Source organism: Malurus melanocephalus, unplaced genomic scaffold (genome assembly GCF_030028575.1).
Source record: "Malurus melanocephalus ecotype Western Australia unplaced genomic scaffold, MMel_1.1 scaffold_20, whole genome shotgun sequence".
In the NCBI taxonomy this organism is placed as follows: Eukaryota; Metazoa; Chordata; class Aves; order Passeriformes; family Maluridae; genus Malurus; species Malurus melanocephalus.
In genome coordinates, this window is record NW_026623252.1 from 4,437,576 (window position 1) to 4,455,912 (window position 18,337).

Consider the following 18,337-nt stretch of genomic DNA (forward strand, 5'->3'; position numbering starts at 1 on the left):
GAACTGCGGGATAAAACACACACGGAAACACCTCAGCCGACAAGGAAGACCATTTTTGAGCGGTTGTACCTTGTTTCGGAGCCAATTTCCGCGGCCGGAGCGCTGCAATGCCCCGGCGCGGCGCCACAAAGCGCCTCACGGCCGCCGCCATGGCTGGCCCCTCACAGCCGCGCCGCTGCCGCCCCCTGGCGGCGCTCCGAACCGCGCCTAATTAACGGCGAAACGTTAATTGGCCTTCAAATTAAACGGCTCCAAACGAATTTCAAACGGAAACTCGTTTAAAACGGTGAAAACGAACGGGGGATTARAACGAACGCGGCTGGAGCGTTTGGTGCTCCGGGCTAAGTCACCGAGGGTAAGAAACTGACGCACGCGTGTCTCTTCCTCATTGAAAAAAAAAAACCAACCAAAAACACAAAAAACCCGAGAAAAACACAAATATCTGGACCCAACCATTCAAAATATTGAGTTCCCGGTGGTTTGGCACACCGTCCACGCTTCAARAGAGTTATTTTAGCAGGCTGAGCCAGCCCTGGTGCGCCCAGCCTGAGCGCTCGTCGCTGCGGATTTCCTTCCTTCCCATTAGGCTGATTAACATTTCCTAATGAAAACTCATCTATAAAAACAGATTTGATAATGCTGATGGCGAGTGACAGCCCTTCCCCACAACCCCAGGACTGATTTGTCATCTCCCATCTTTTAATAGAGAAACGGTGCTTTGAAATTCTCCTTTTAAAAGACACCTTTGTTCAACAACACCAAATTAGAAATATTATTTGGATCTGGAAATAGCATTAGAAATATTATTTGGATTTGGAAACAAAGTACTGCTTGCCGAACAGTGGTTTAAAAAAAATTGGTTTACCAAAAGTTGGTGAATTTTTTACACACAGCAGACCCATTCCTTAATAAAATATTTGTGTATTTGTAAATAAAGCACACAAAAATACCGGCAGCAGCGCAGCACCAGAGCAAAGTGCAAATTGTGAGGTAGTAGTGGCCTCTGCCATCGGTACCTGCAACTCCTGCCTCAACATTCACAGCTTTATTGTTACTTTGGGCAGTTTTATTTCAAAATCTGGGWTTTACAGCATAACCTCCTTGGTTGAACTGCTAAGGCACAGAGGGGCTCAACTCTCAATCCAAGTTAGACCCAAACTCTGGTTTCACACCCCGTGATGCTGAGGTGGAATTTTACCCTCTAAATATTTGAACTTTTTCTGCTTTGTGATGTCAGAGAATGGCCTGGCCCGCACTTAAATGGGTCAGAGAAAATCCGAGCATAAAGCAGGGCAAGATGTGGAGTTCTGAATACACCGTGAACAGAAATAAAAGCAATTCTCATGCTTTAATGGTACATCAAGCTAATTCAAGAAGGCTAAAATCATTAAAAAGGCATCCTGGGGCAGTACACAGTCATTACAATACTGTGCTGACAAGAAATATTAAAATAATCATTTCCAATGTCATTGATAGAATCCATTCTGATAAGCAGGGGCAAAAAACATCTCTAATTCTTAATTGGGAAATCTGAAGCAAAATGGATCTTTATTAGCATTTATCTCATTTTAAAATGTAATTCCTCTGTTCAACAATTCCAAATTGCTTAAAAATAAGGAAGGATTTATCATCTCCATCGTTGGGTAAATTAGGCTMAATCCCTGGAACCTGAAACTTTTCTTTTTTATTTCAGCCTGAAGTTCAGGGCCTGCTCAAGCAGTTTCAACTCCCAACAGTATCTAAAATAAAACCCCAGTGGGACATGGCTGAAAGTAAAAAAAAAAAGCCTCTAAAATACCCCAAATCCTGCTTTAACTTCACTCAGCATTCCTGTTGCAAAATATGAACCAATGAACTTGATGATCTTAAGAATCTTCCCCAACCCAAGTGATTCTGCGATTCCATCTCTGTTCCAATCAATAGTGAGTTAGCAGCAGTAATGAAGCGTTGCAAACAAAGTATTTGGATTTAACTCGAGAATAAAGGAGTGTTTTCATCACAACAATAATCATTCAAGTTAAATTCTTTTACCACTGAGCTGTGGAGAAAATGGGAAATGAGTTATCACAGAAGAATCATTAACAGGTGACCACCAAGAGCTCAGTAGTTGCTTGCAGGGGACAAATTAGAAATTTAATTTCTAATGTGAGTGCAACAAAGGAGTAAAAGGCTCTTCAGCGCCATTTCCAATTTCCTCCTCCTGCAAGGCACAACCCACAAACAGAGAAATATCCTAGAAAAAGCTTGCAAACAGCCCAAACTAGGAATTGCTGTCAAAATCCACTCCTAGTGTACTRAAGAAAAGTCTGTGAATGAGCTGGGAACATCCTCAGGTGGATTTTTTTTTTCCTATTACCACAAAATCGCATAACCATTTGGGCTGGAAGGGACCTTAAAGCTCATCTTGTTCCACCCTCTGCCAGGGCAGGAACACCTTCCACTATCCCAACTAATGTGAACCCTCTGAAGAAGCCACTAAAAATCATTAAATCTACACTGAACCTGAACAGCCCAGAGCAGCACAAACYGAGGGATATTTAATCAAGTTCTTCCTATTAACAGCTTGCACTGCTCATTCACACCCCCTCGCTTAATGGGGTTAAGAAGTTGCTTTGTTTCCTGCTGAAACAAACAGCAAAAAATGATCAGGAATTGGATTCWGTCCCAGACGTGTCTGGCAAGTGTAACCCATTCATACAGAAGCATTTCTAATCCTATTAGCTGGCAAATTATTAAAGAGTTGGTTGGCTGCCACGGAGGGCAAAACAACACCCTGRTATTCCTTAAAACACATGATCTCTGTCAATTCTTTCTTCGGGAGCAGAGAGACAAACGAACCTCCTGAAAAGCTTACAAGTTTATCACACGAGCTTTGGGCCAAGAGATTTTTYTCAAAATGTCTCTGAAAAGGGAAAAAAAAMMACAAAAAAAAAAAAAAARAAAGGGGGGAGGCTGTAGCCAAAGCCACAAACACCACGACTTGGAATATGTAATTAACAATCTAACTATGGCTAGCACTCCAAAATAAATGTGCTAACAAAACCCCCTAATGGCTCTTTGAAGCTCCTAATCAATATGGAAAAGCTAGGCAGTGAAAACAGTAATTTTTGCAACTAGTTCAGGAGAAAACAGGGAGCAAAGCAAGAAGATGCAGCTTCAAATGCTCTGCTCAGAAATCTGACCAACAGAATGGGTAAAAAAAGGGTGCATGTCAGTATTTTCCATGTAAAACTTAGAATGTTTTCCCTTTTTTTCTCATTTAAAAATTACAATGGTTTGCCTTTTTTTTTCTCAGTCTAAACATTAGGATGTTTTGCCCTTTTTAATTCATGTAAAAATCTGACATTTTTGCCTTATTTTTTTCATTTGAAATATCTTTTAACCATTGCAAGGCATTGATGTTAGCACAATGAGAGCAGGACTTTGAAATGAAAATCTGACAACACACAAACCCCCAGAACTGAGGAGCTCTGAGAAGTATCAAAACTTAATTAAGAAGGTTTTTAGACACAGAAAAACTGCTGGGATGAAGGGCTGACCCGTTCAGCCACGAGGGGAATCCTATGAGAAGGCAGCAAAGCCCCACGGACACTCGGTTGAAATTCCACTAGAGGGGGCACAGAGCCCATCTCAAACAGCAACTTKAGGGAATCGGAATATCCCGAGCTGCAAATGACCCACAAGGATCAAAACCTCCACACAAGACTCGCACAGAATCCCAGAATCCATCCCAGAGTGCTCYCAGCCCCARTGTCCAGCCTGGCCTTGGACACTTCCAGCRATCCAGRGGCAGCCACAGCTTCCTATGGACCTCCCCACCCTCACAGAGAAGGATTTCTTTCCAATATCCCATTAATCCCCCAACTTCTAACACCYTACAAACACCACAGTATTCAAAAATACAATTTTCAGCCACTCTGCACAAACAGCCCCTCAGCCTCACCACGAGCACTCAACCAAGCCAAGGAAAACTTCGCTAAATTCAAGCAAGCACCCAAGAAAACTGAAAATTAAATAAAGACAAAAAAAATAGCTGCTTAAGGCTAATGGTGCTGGTTGAGAATACATCAAYGTATGGGTGCTCTGTTTAACTTAAGGAATTTTCCACCTCAGAAAACACAACAAAAAACCCTAAAAATCAACATTTCCTTTAACAAAGCAGGCAAAGAGCAGAGCTATCACCACGAAAGGAGCAGGTGGAGCTCTGAGGGGTTGTGGGGTGAGAAAAGGCAGCTGTACCRTCATGGAAGACTCTCTCCACGTTGAGCCCGTAGGTGGCACAGGTCTCGTAGTAGGTGCATCTCTTGAGGTCATTCGACAGCTTCCTGGCGCGGGCATCGTCGATGACGCGGGGGTTGGTGGAGCTGATGGCATCTGCAGAGTCACAGCGGGGAAAATAAACCATTAAAGGGCATCTGGAAACGAAATCTCTGGGATTTGGAGGCGCAGAAGGTGGGAAGGAGGTCTGAGATCGCTGAGTGAAAATGTCAATTCACAGTCACCATTGACCCATGTCCTCAAATGACACCTCCACCTAGGTTTTGAGCACTTCCAATGCTTGAYAAGTCTTTCCATGAAGAAATTTTCCCCCATATCCAACCTGAAGCTCTCCTGGTGCAATTTGAGGCCATTTCYTCTTACAATGACCARCRCCCAAGCAGTCAGTTTAAATACCAACCATAAAACAGGGTGCACATAACCCTAATTTTACATTTCTTCATTAAAACTWCCAACACTGATTCTAAAATTCAGGGGGGAAAACCTCCACTGCTTTTTCTTTCCTTAAATACTTATTTCTTAAATATTTTCCTGAAATTTTCCTCTAAAATTTTACTAAACATTTAGCTCAGTTATTGCCAAAAGAAAAATATAAAATACACAATCACATGAAAGATCACGAGCTCTGATGTAAAACATGTCTAAGGAAACAAGTGGGTGATTACTACAAACAAATCAAATGATTTTTGGCCTCTGTAAATATCTTTTAAATACAATTTTTGGCCTCTGTGGCTTGTAAGTAACTACAGAGAGTGAAATATTAAACACGATAAATTTTCAAGAAATAGAACTTATTGTAAATTACTTTCTCAAACCCTGCTGTAAAGGCACCCATGAGACATTGTGGGAACAACAAAGCTGATAAAAACTGTGTTTTTTCTAAACAATCACASTTGGTGATTCTCTCCAAGAGTTTCTTTCCATGAAAGCTGAAAATTAGAAATTTCAATTTYTAGAATTTATCCAGAAGAGCTCGAAAAAAACTGAAAAATAACTGAAAAGAACAGATGAATGAAAAGCTTTTTTTTTCCATCACAGCGATGAACCCTACAAAGTCATAATCTTATGAACAAATCTTGAAAACTAACTTATTTTTCCAGGAGTATTATGTTATTTTTCTGCCCCTGGATCCCTGGAAGTGTTCCAGGCCAGGTTGGATGGGGCTTGGAGCACCCTGGGACAGTGGAAGGTGTCYCTGTCATGGCAAGGGATGGAACAGGATGATCTTTAAGGTTTTCCCATCATTCTGTGATTCTCCAACAGGCACCAATTTCAGCAAGTCCTGCTTAAAATCTGCAACTGCCCACAGCAGCAAAAAAATTTGTTTTTTTGGGAAAAAAGCATCATTTTAATATAAATAAAGCATCAATGCCTTTTGCAAAGTCGTATTTGAGGCTCTGCCCCAGGCATGACAGGATCAGACCTCAACTGATGTTGTCATTACCTCCTYATCAGATCCAACTGACAAAAATAAAACGGGAATTTGGAAAAGCAAAAGCCTTTTTTTTTTTTTTATCAGCAGAGGGCGCTGATAACATTTAAGCAGAAAGGAATTGCCAGGGTTCAGTTCCAAAACACCAAGGTTGCCCAAAGTTTGCCTCGTTGCTCCGAGGTGGGTCAGGCTGCGGCACGGAATTGGTTTTAGGAGTCAGGGAAAAACATCTGGAAACACTGGGCCAGAGTTGATATTTTGGGAAAGATTTCATTTCATGTCTCATTGCAAGAATACCAAACAAAACCAAGGGCAGGTTGGACAGGGCTTGGATCAGCCTGGGACAGGGGAAAGTGTTCCTGCCCTTGGCATGGGGGTGGAATTAGAGGTGSTTTAGGGTGTCCTCCATCCCAAACCACTCTGGGAYTCCMTGATACCAAACAGGTATATCTCAAATATGCATTTTAACCAGCATATTTATGTATTTCATATATTTTATTCCACTGTCAAACACAGACAAAAAGCTGTGTTTTTTCCTGATGCTTATTCTTAGAATGCATATTCTTAGAATTAAGATAATTTTTACCTTTTTAAAAAATCCTGTTTGCATCAGTGTTGCAACACAAAGAAATGAGCTTTTCTTTTTCTGGCAGTCATGGGAAGGAGATGGAAAACCAAATCCCAAACCATAGCCCAGTGTCAGAGGGCACAAACAAAAAAATGTTGGGAGAAATTCACCTTTTCAACCCCAGTTTCAAGCCTAAAATGTGGCAGCTCCTTTCTCCTTTTTGGTGTTGTTTCTGCTGTCCTAAGGCTTTTTCTGTTCCTGCTTCCCCTTTTTCTTCTCATCATCTGTTTCCTCCCTGCAGCTGGGTTGTGATTCCTCCCTCCCTSCTGCCCACACGTTCCCCCTGCGCTGTCACCCCTTGGTAGGAGGAACAGGAAGGGCTGAAAAAACACCAAAAAGTTTCACCACCACCAAAAGCAGTGGGACACTCTAAAAAGGAGAATGCTCAAAACTGAACCCACAAGAACAGCTCACAACACCTGAATTCTGCCTCTAACAAAGAACAGAACCTGGTGACACCCTCAGAAAGAGATGTTCCAGTGGGAAAGAATTGAAAATGAGGGCGGCGAGGCTGAGGGAGCTGAGGAAGGGGCTCAGGGACTGGAAGAGAGGGAACGGCCTCAAATTCTGCCAGGGGAGGTTCAGGCTGGATATACAAAAATATTTCCTGACAAAAAGAATTGTCCAGCCCTGGCACAGCTGCTCAGAACAGTGGTGGAGCCACCATCCCTGGAAGGATTTAGAAGTTGTGTGGATGTGGCACTTGGGGACATGGGGCAGTGGTGGCATTGACAGTGCTGAGGACACGGTTGGATTTGATGATCTTAWGAGGTTTTTTCCCACCCTAACGATTCCATGGCTCAGCTGGATTTGACAATCCCAAAGTTTTTTCCCAACTCTAACAATTCCATGGTTCAGTTGGATTTGATGATCTTCAGAGTTTTTTTTGCCACCCTAACGATTCTGTGGTACAGCTGGATTTGATGATCCCCAAGATTTCTTTCTAACCCTAATGATGCCATGTTTCAGTTGGATTTGACGATCCCCCACGTTTTTGTCAAAACCCTAATGATTCCATGGTTCAGTTGGATTTGATGATCCTCAAGATCTTTTTTTCTAACCCTAATGATTCCATGGTTCAGCTGGATTTGACAATTCCTACGATTTTTTTCCCAACCCTAATGATTCCACAGTTCTTTGATCTCCATGGTCAGGAGCACAGCAGCTCCAACTCTCATCTTCTATCCCAAGCCTRCTCCAAACCAACCCCAAAATGGGAAACTGGTGACACTTTACTGGGATACACCGCCACAAGCAGGCAGAGAACAAACATCCCGTGGCAAAGGGGACAGGGCACAGCTTTGCCAGCTTGGGAGAGTCCATTTGGCCCCCAAAACCGGTCCCAAAAGCAGGGCACTCACCCTGGGTGCCCACCAGCACCATGGGGATCTCACTGGTGTTGCGGTAGTTGGCCATGCGGCTGTAGTAGTGGTACACGGTCTGGAAGCTGACCTCATCCTCCAAGCTGAACACGAAGATGACGGCGTCCACCCACATGGCAAACTGCAGGAAAGAAACGGGGAAGGAATGGGTGAGAGGAGCAGCAGAGAGGAGAAAGGAAAACCTGAGAGAAATGTTCCTACATTCCTTTGAAAACTGAGAAACGTTCTCACCTTCCTTTGGAAACTGAGAGAGAAACGTTCTTACCTTCCTTTGAAAACTGAGAAACATTCTTACCTTCCTTTGAAAACTGAGCAATGTTCTTGCCTTCCTTCAATAACTGAGAAACGTTCTTACCTTCCTTTGAAAACCAAGAGAAACGTTCCTATCTTCCTTTGAAAACTGAGAGACGTTCTTGCCTTCCTTTGAAAACAGAAACGTTCTTACTTTCCTTTGAGAACCAAGAGAGGAATGTTCCTACCTTCCTTCAAACACCAAGAAACGTTACCTTCCTTGAAAACTGAGAAATGTTCTTACCTTCCTTCAAAACCGAGAGAGAAACATTCTTACATTCCTTCAAAACTGAGAGAAACGTTCTTACCTTCCTTCAAAAATCAAGAGAGAAGGCTTCTTACCTTCCTTCAAAACTGAGAAACTTTCTTACCTTCCTTTGAAAACTGAGAAACGTTCTTACCTTCCTTTGAAAACTGAGAAACGTTCTTACCTTCCTTCAAAACCAAGAAACGTTCTTACCTTCCTTCCAAAACTGAGAAACGTTCTTACCATCCTTCCAAAACTGAGAGAAACCTTCCTTWGAAAACTGAGAGAAACSTTCTTACCTTCCTTCAAMAAGGGAGAGAGAAACATTYTTACCTTCCTTCAAAAACTGAGAAAYGTTCTTACCTTCCTTTGAAAAGGGAGCAAGAAACGTTCCTACCTTCCTTCGAGGGAAATAGCCTCAGAGAAACTTACAGACAACAACCAAGGCCTCAAAAAGGGGCTAAGCTGCTAAAATGAGGAATCCCATCACCCTGCAGGTGTGGGGATTTGGGATACACCAAGGATTTCCCCACAACTGCACCTCCTCTTCACTGTGAGGAGCTTTCAGCTCACAAYTGAAGTAAGGTTGCTTAAAAACACCTAATTTAACAGTGAACATGAACAGGATGTCAAGAAAAAAACTCCAGCTTACCTCACTGCCATTATTTTTCCTTAAGTGACTCCGTTCCTACCCAAATTCAGAGCAATTCGGCCGGGGGGGGGGATTTTCATGATCTTTGTTTTATTATCATTATAGCGTGCCAGGGGACACACTGAACAGAGGGGAAAGGCTCTGCATATTCAGGATTGTATGGAAAACAATTTTATGGTGTAAAAATAGATTAAAAATGTTTTGAGGATTTCAGGGCAGTCAGGAGGACAATYCTGCAGAGGGAAGGGTAGGGCTGGTTACACAAAGCACAGTCACTGCCAGGGTAAGGTCAGCACCACGCTGGTAAAAGGGAACTGCTCAAACCAGAGGAACTACAGACAGCAGCATTACTTGGCTAATGTGGCTTGGGTCTCATTAAAAAATAATTTTTGTTGACTGGACTCAACAGCATCATGCCAAGGACTCTTCCCAACAACTGCAACATCCCTAAGGCTGGGTCCATCTGGCAGCCAAAAACCTCTCTAAACCTTCACAATGTTTGAGCAGTGTGCACAGCAGCCTACTAATAAAGATCATTTTAAAGCAACCCACAGATTTAAACAACACAGTTCATTTCCAGTAATTCCTTATTTCTCTTTTCATATTGAAATGCAGCTCAATCTTTGTGAAGATCAGACCTGTGGTATGGGAAACCAAAGGAACTCCAGGAAATACACACAAGGTGTGGAAACCTGGATTCTTATCCACAGTGCTGTGCAGGGAATGGCTCGAAATGAGGATWAATCAGCTGCCAATATAGAAAATCCATTCCCAGACTTACTACTGTGAGTAAGCAGAGCTCTTAGTTCAAGGCAAGCCCAAAACCAAATTAAAAAAAAAGTTCTAAATTAAAAAAAAATCACACGCAGCAGCTCATTATAGGTCAGTCACGAGGTTAATTTGGTTTTACGGTCAGAAATAAAATTATTTTTGTTTTTGAACTATATTATCTTAGGCAAAGAAAGGAGAGATCAGAGATCCACAGAGAAAGCATTCAGGGAAGTTTGTTTTTTGTCCCTTCCTGCCCAAAAGAAGGGGACAGTAACCTAGGGAAATATCCGTGACCCAGTGCCAGGAACTCCACTTATTCCAGCTGGAATTAAGTCCCAATTATTCATGAACCCACGAGCAAACTTCCCATTGCAGGAATGAATCGACCAATTAAAGGTATTTAACAGACAGGTAACTTGGAATTATACCCAAAAAGCCTTGTGCTGAAAGGTGACACAGCACTGACACCTCAAACCTTTCTATCCTCCTCATTTGAGATCCTGAAGGACAAATCTCAGCCACCACAATCACAGAATGCTTTGGGTTGGGAGAGATTGTGAAGCTCAACTCATTCCAAGCCCCTGCAATGGGCAGGAACAGCTCTGCCCACACAGCAGCAATGAAAGTCCCAAATTTACCCTGAGAGCCCCAAATTCGCCCCAAAGCACACCCCGTGCTGTTCATCAGCCTGCAGCCAGCCCCTGTGAGCTCTGYAARCCCCGCTCCTGGGGCACAGCACCATCTCCCACTGCTGCCCGCACCTTTCCACCTGCACTGCTGACATTTTCAGATGGGTGAACGCTCCCTGAGGCTGAACCAGGGGCTGCTGCAGCCAAATCCCTGCCAGCCCCACACAGAGCTTCCCTTGTTGCTCCTGCTGACACGGCTGCAGATGTGCCGCCGACGCTCAGAGGGTTTTTTTTTATCCCACATTTCCTTCCAGGATGTCCCTGTCAGTCTCCATTTCCTCCACTTTGTGGTCTTTTCTCTTCCCCTTTGTCCTGGCACCTTCCCCCCACGCTCTGGCCCTGCTGGAGCTGCAGTGGGGCACTGAGAGCCAAGCTGCTGCTGCTGGCAGCGTTCCCCCTCAGCTGCTTGGCCTCAGCACAACTCCCGGTGCCAAATTCTGGCTCCTCAGGAAGCTGATCCCAGTGCCCAGGTGAGGAGAGGCACAGCAGGAGGAGGAGGATGCTGCCTGCTCAAAGGGTGGCTGGGGCTGAGCTGGTTTAAGCAAAACACGAGCAAAATCCTACTCAGAACAGAGRAAGGGTCAAGTATGTGAACCCACAGGAGTCTGCTGCAAGGCTGGGAGATCTGGTGAAGAGAACGCTCCGGGGAGAGCTCAAAAGAGCTGGGGAGAGATTTTGGGCAAGGGCCCGGAGGGAYAGGACAAGTGGGAATRGCTTCATATTGACAGGGGGAAGGGTTAGATGGGATTTTGGGAAGGAAYTGTTCCATGRGAGGATGGGGAGGCAGAGAAGAAGYTGTGGCTGTTCTGGATCCCTGGAAGTGTCCAAGGCCAGTCTGGACAGGACTTGGAGCACCCTGGGACAGTAAAAGTTATCCCTGCACATGGCAGGGGTGGCACTGGATGAGCTTTGAGATCCCTTCCACCCCAAACCATTCTGTGATTCTGTGAAATCCTCGTGTCCCCAGGGGAAGCAATTGGGAATTCAGTATAAAATAACCATATATCCCAACATTGCCTACCCACATTCATCCATCCATTGGAACCGAAATCCCAAAAATCTTTTTCTCCCAGCAGGAGGATGAGAAGGACCTAGAGCAGAATAAAGCAGAGCCAGTTCTTTCCAAGGAAAGTTTCCAAAAGAAGGAAAGCRAGGTTTTGGGCTCACCTGTGCCTCCGGAGGGCCTCCTTCATCTCTGATCAGCAGCAGGTAACTCTGTCCATCCACCACGATCTCCTTCTTGAACCTCCCACCTGCCACACAGAGCAGCTTGTCACACACAGCAAAGGCACAGAACAAAACGCAGAAAAAGGCTTCGCTTGTGGAAAAAAAAAATCTTCTGCAAATTAACCAACGATTGTGATATAACTGAAATTTATATGCACACATGTAGGAATTTCTTTGTAAAGTTAAAGGCGTGTACTTGCCTTATTTAAATACATATTTTATACATATATATATATATATATATATATAAAATAATGTGGGGAAAAGCCAGAAATTGCTTTCACAACACAAACTCCCACATCAGGAGTCCTGGGGTTGATCCACACAGTTAAAACCCCTTTGTGAGAGAGAGGAGAGTCCCTGAGAAAGGCAAACGTGGCAGAGTTGGGTACAAATGTCGTGTCTCATCACCCAAATCAGATTTTTGGGGGCATCAGCATTTCCTCAAGGGAAGCCCAGTTCTCAGAGCACGTGTGGGATGTTATGGAAATGAGAGTTCTACACTCACACACCACGGTTAGGGGGAAATACCAGACACGTGTTAGACACAACAGCTACGATGGTGGTGCCTCGGTGAGATGTGCTAAACTAACAGAGAACGCTGTGCTGGTGGCTCGGGGCCAGTCCCACACCTGCTCTGCATGGCTGCTCTTAAAAAAAAAAAAACCTAAGAAGAGTGGAGTTGTAGGTTTTAACCACATCCCATTCCCAATCCCACTATTCCAGGGAATGCAGAATGTGGGTGCTTGGGAACACTCAGGGTGCTCTGTCCCCTCCTGTCCCCGCAGGGACTCGGGCACCACCCCAGGGCAGGGCTGGGAGTGCTTCCTTTGGGGCTCACAGCGGATTTTGGGCACTCTGCTGCCTCAAAAGTGACAAATCCCATTTGGGGCTGCTGGTGTGATGGAGCCTGAGCCAGGATTAGCGAGCTTAGCCTAACGGGAGGAGTTTGAGCTCCTCTCCTGGAGCAAACCCACTCTTATCTTGCCACAAAGCCTCCAGCTGAGCATCACCCACCCTCCCMCCAGAGCTAACCACGCTGAGATAAAAAAACATCCATTAACACACCCTAAACTTCTCTCTTTAGCCCTGTTTTTTTAACTGGGATTAATTCCAATCTGAACCCTATTCCCCACCTTCAAACCTTGTCATTCTACCAAAAGCAGTGCAGGGAAAACGTGCTGAGAGCAGCTCCGACCTGCTCTCCGAAGAAGCTCCCTAAGCAAATAAATCAGCGCTAACGCTGATCCTCAAAACACAACAATTTACACAAAAATTGGARCCCCACGCTGGCTCAGAGCCACAATTCCCCCCAGCTCAACCACAACARCAGCTTTCAAACCGAGATTGCTCCTCAGTTCAGCTCTGTGCCATATTTAAGCGTGTTTAAACAYGTTTTGTGCATAATAAAAGATGTAAGAACGGGAGGTTTCGTGGTTTTGTGCTGGGCTTTTTTTTTTTAAATCTTTTCTTTGTAAACTTACCCTATGATTATCACCCTATTAGCAGTATTAAACATGCAACAATTAAGAATAACCCATTTCTGGTTTTTAATGGCACAGAAGGAGCAGCAGAGCCACGTATGGATTTCCATTACCTCGCTCACAAAGTGGATTTCAATCCTGCCTTTGCAGATCGAGGGACAGATAAATACATATATAACTACTGATCCCGAAAAGAACAATCCCAAACGAGTGTAAAACTTGTAAAGGGAGCCAGTCTCAGCTCTCAGGAACTGGATTTCTATTAATCAGGCCATTATTTCCATACGTTGTCAATTAATTGCATGTGCTTCCCCGTGAAGYGTTTTAACTAAGATGAATTAGTTAATATAGAGCCCTCCAGAGAGGGGTTTTAGAACTGAGACTAACAATGGAAATGCAAYATAGATGTGAGCAGAGAGGGAAAGTTCTGCCTAATTGCCTTTTTTTTAAATTTAAAACTCCTTTTTTTAAAAAAATACCAGAAGTTCTCCCAGCTAATAATGAAATAGCACACACTGAAAGCGTTGAAGAGCCAACTCATTACTCCCCTGGCCAACAGGACACCAACTGCACCTCCAAACCGTGCTCAGGAACACAAAGAGGACACAGAAATAAAATGCTTGGGTAGAGAATTGAAAAATAAAAAATATTTGAGCGTACACACCCAGCTCACAAACGAGAGCACCGTAAGATTTACTCTTCGCGATTTGGCTGGTGGGAGCAACTCAGAAAAGGCTACTAAATTTAATAATCCAGTATAAATTATCCCACAGCTTTTTTCCTGAGTGAGCCCACATTAAATGAGCAACGTGGGCACCTGCTCCTTGCCTTCCCCAAAAAGAATGGAGCTCAGTGCAACCACAAWWTTTTTTTTTCCAGTATTAAATCCCACTTTACCAGTGACTGTCACCCTGCTGCAGCCAACAGGCAGAGSCAGCTCAGATCCCCTCAAGGGGCTCCTCCACCTTTCAAAGCAGGATGTTAGCTGGAACCCTCACCCATTCCTGATATTTTTTTTGGATTTAAGCATTCCACGACAAACAGTTTTTAAATTTAACAAAACCCTCCGACCAAACCGTTTCAGAGAACACCCCGTGTTTCTGAGCTGAATATTTCAAAGTAAATCTGAGGGCTCAGAAATGTAACAGCAAACTCAACATTCGTCCCTCGAGGAAGAATTATTTTATGCAAATCTGGGCTCGCAGCAGGGTTCACCCCTAATAACTTGTGTTTCTGTGCCACTAAGGACCTGTTATCGTGAGCACACTGCAAAATTTGGTGCTGCATGGGCAGAAATRAAGAAAACCCACCTCAGTGTAAAAAATTTACACAAACAAAAGCAAGAAAAGTGAAAAATACACAAATCTAGGCTGTACCCTGCAGAGATCTGTAGGATTATTAAAACAAACAATAAATTGATGCTGCCTATGGTTTGATGAGTCCTGATGAGAACCATGAGCAGTTTGGGCAAGGGAAGCGATTTTGGGACGGTTCAGCTCGGACAGCACCGCGTTCATTATTTTTTTTTAAATCCATCTCAGAGTTTGTAAAGCACCACWGGGAAAGAGAAATTAGATTAATTAGTTCAAATATTGGACTGCAGCAAGTCACAAAGAAACCAAACAGTCTCCCAAGGCTACAAAACACCCCAATATTTTCCAAATATCAGCGCGTGCCACGGAGCCAGGAATCACAATCAAAACCGACAGCACTGAGAACAAAGAAATGACCTTCTTAATGTAAAGAAGGAGCTCCAAAGCCACAGCACCATTCCCGGGGGAGGTGGCTGGCTCTGCTCTGCTCCCATCAGGATTGTGACACTCGCAGCTTTTTAATGAGGGCGTTGCTCAGATGGAGCTGCCAAGGGGAGAGGATGGCTGGCAGCCRAAGGATGGGGCTCTTCCAGGCAGATATTCCCAATTTTCCAGGGCTAGAATTATCCATTCACAYAGGCTCATGGGCAGAAGTGCACAGCATTTTTACAGGTGACAAATGCCAAACCCACGTGGTGTAGCAGCCCAAAAAACCACCCTGCTCCTGCTGTAAAAAAACCAACAAAAATACACAGATTTCATCAATATAAAGCTAAATAAATCCATTGCATCAGCCATTCACAACCCTGGCAGGAATCAGAATAAGGGGGATCGACAGCACCTCGGAACAGGAGTACGCTCAAAGCGCTTGGAATCTGCGCGAGAACGACGCAGTGAAAATTGGAATTAATTTCAAACAGTGCCCACGTTTGTCAGCCGAGGTGCTCTCTGTTACAAAAGCTGCATATTACATGGGGAATTCCGGGGATGAAGGCTTTAATCCGGGCTCTGGCAGCCCCCTCCCCTCGCCGGGAGCTGTTCCACCACGTAATTGCTCAGCGGAGCAGCCGCTGATTTTCCTGCGGCGTCCCCGGGCTCTTTATTCCAGCTCTCAGGCCATATGAGAGATAAATTCGGGGGGCTGGCCACACCACGAGAGCAGCTGAGTGTCTGCCATGGCATGGCAAGGCAGAAGCCTGGATCTGATATTCCCACTGACATRAGCGTTTTGACAACAGCAGCCAGTTGTCTCACACACGCATGATCTCTCCCTTTCTATTTTTTTTTCTCCCCTCAGAAGATGGAAAATAGTGCCAAGAACCTGGCTCTTCTTCAGGGAGACACGTGAAAAAATTCTCMGTTCGAACAGATGGTCAAATACCGCTCTTCTGGTTTGCTACTCGCATTTTTTTTTAGTTAAATAAACCTATTTTAAAATGTTTTTCCGCAACATTTCGCCAAAAAAAAAATTAATGAAAAGGAAAATATTCTTCCTCCAGGGAATGGGCACAGCCCCAAGGCTGCCAGAGCTCGAGGAGTGTTTGGACAACGCTCCCAGGGATGCACAGGGTGGGATTGCTGGGCTGTCCTGTGTTTGATCAATGATCCTTTTGGGTCCCTTTAACTCAGGATATTCTGTGATTTTGAACAGAATAATATTCTATTTTTATTATTCCATATTATTCTATTTATTATTCTATATTTTAATATTCTATTTTTATTACTCTCTATTTTACTATTCAATATTATTTTATAAYTCTTTATTAGTCTGTATTTTAATAKTCTATTTTTAYTCCATTAGCACAACTACCATGCTAAACACCAATTCAGAAACCACGAGTGGCTGAGCTGGGCCGAGGGTTTTACTGAAAAACCTGGGAACCGTCACTGCCACATGAGACAAATTTGATCTTTACCTAAAAACTGGCAAGGAATCACTGACGTATGACCTTGCAACTCCATGGAAAGAGGGTTTCCTGCTGGAATTTTAGCAGCAGCTGCAATGACATTTAACAATTTAATTTTGAGKTGCATTCAACTGATGGATGTACTTGCAGTGCATCTCCAGGAGGGCCGATGTGATGGGTCCCCAAAACCTGATTTGAGGGGAAATCAGTGGAATTTTAAATTTTTAAGCATTCAGGAGAAGATTATTGTCTGGATAAACATTAGCTCAAGCTGAATAGAATCTCCATGGTTGGATGGGATATTGGGAAGAAGTTCTAAACTGTGAGGGTGGGGAGGMCCTGGGAAAGGTTGCCCAGAGAAGCTGTGTCTGCCCCATCCCTGTCCAAGGCCAGGCTGGATGATGTTTGGAGCACCCTGGCACAGTGGGAGGTGTCCCTGCCATGGCAGGGGTAGGATGGGATGAAATTTAAGGTCCATTCCACCCCAAACCATGCTGGGATCCCACACAAACAAGCTGAGCCAGATCTGATATTTTATCCCTCARAAGGAGAGGAAGGTGATTGACAACCACCAAGACAAACGAGAACAAACCAGAGGCGCCCTTTGAGCAATTAAATTTCTTTCCTCACGGCGAGCTGCACATTCTGCCATCACTGCAGAGTCCCTGACACCCACTACAGACCAATTAGAGAGGGCCAGCCTCAAAAAAAATCCAAAATCCAAAATGCGTAACGGGAGTGCAGACGTAAACACCTCGTCTGAAAGAAGCATCACACCAACCCCAGCTTCCGCAGCACCTTCAGCGCTCAGGCACCCAGTTTATTTATTAATCCCCGGCTTATTAATCCTCTATTTATTAATTCCAGTCCCTGGAAGATGGAAGCAACAGGCTGATTAGTTTCTAGATAATGAAGAAGGAGGGACGGCGATTATGGCAGGAAATTGGATCGCGCTTGGACGCGACCGTAACGAGTGGGAATAAAATAGAGGGGAAAAATAAAAGCGGCATCACGGGGACAAAACAGGGACAAACTGTGGAGAGATGGGGCAGGATGGCAGAAAGCTCTGGCACAGCRGAGACAAGCAGCTGGGAGGGAATTCCTGCAGCTTGTCCCAGCTGAGGTCACCATGCCAGCTTCTGCCTGTTGGTCTGGACAGAGAAGAAAAGGACCAAAATCTGCTTAGAAAATACCCAGGTGGGAAAATCAGCTGTGGATTTTAGGAAAACAGAGTAGGAATAATGAAAAAGTGCAAAATCTTAGCAGGCAATAAACTGTTGATGCCATTTTAGGGCGAGGGAAAGACAGATTTTTCCCATTTTTCCAGCTATTAATTATCACAGTCCCAAATAAACAGTATTTCAAGTGGGGGCAGACACACAAAGCTCTGTACCGCAATTCCAGGGGTAAACTTTGAGTTCAGACACCCTCAGTCCAACAGGAAGGGCTCAGCTCAGCCACTCGKAGTTTCTGAATTGCTGTTTAGCACAGGGGTTGTGCTGATAGAATAAAATGTATTATAGAGAATAGAAATATAGAAAAATACAGAATACTAAAACATAGAATAAAGTAATATCAAATAATAAAAAGAGAATATTATTCTATTCAAAACACGTCTTCACCTGGCACCCAATGCACATCACACAAAAACTGCAGCACGGAGCAAATAAAAGCTGAACATGTTGGATGTTCTCAGAGCTCAAAAGCGTTTCTGACACATGAAACGGGAGGAAAAATAACCCCCAGAAACCTGTGGGGAACCCCAGAAATCTCTGAGAGTCACCCAGAGCCCTCAAAACCAGCCAGCCTTGGGTATGAGCCACAAACATCAGCAAAAAATCCAACCAACGCTCCCATTTCCCCTAACAGCTCATTTTTTTCACTCTTTTTCTTTCCTTTCCTTGATTTATTTTACGGACAGCAGGTGCAGAGAGCTGCTTGCACCTCACACCCACTAACGGTGCAGACACAAGGCTCATTTTGARAGCTTATTTTTATCAAAGCAGCCCGAGACAAAAAAAGCAGCGACTCAGCTT

At 44.1% G+C, this 18,337-nt stretch overlaps 1 protein-coding gene across 5 annotated transcripts in view; it reads right to left on the reverse strand.

Annotated features, from left to right (window-relative positions):
* Positions 1-18,337, reverse strand: part of AGAP1 (ArfGAP with GTPase domain, ankyrin repeat and PH domain 1) — a 230,236-nt gene that overhangs the window by 172,438 nt on the left and 39,461 nt on the right. For all 5 annotated transcript variants that reach the window (XM_057389903.1, XM_057389906.1, XM_057389904.1 and 2 more), the window contains exons 4-6: positions 11,538-11,623; positions 7,700-7,841; positions 4,240-4,374 (exon numbers count right to left, since the gene is read on the reverse strand). In XM_057389903.1, coding sequence (XP_057245886.1) covers positions 4,240-4,374; positions 7,700-7,841; positions 11,538-11,623 — 363 coding nt within the window. The remainder of the gene's footprint in view (positions 1-4,239; positions 4,375-7,699; positions 7,842-11,537; positions 11,624-18,337) is intronic.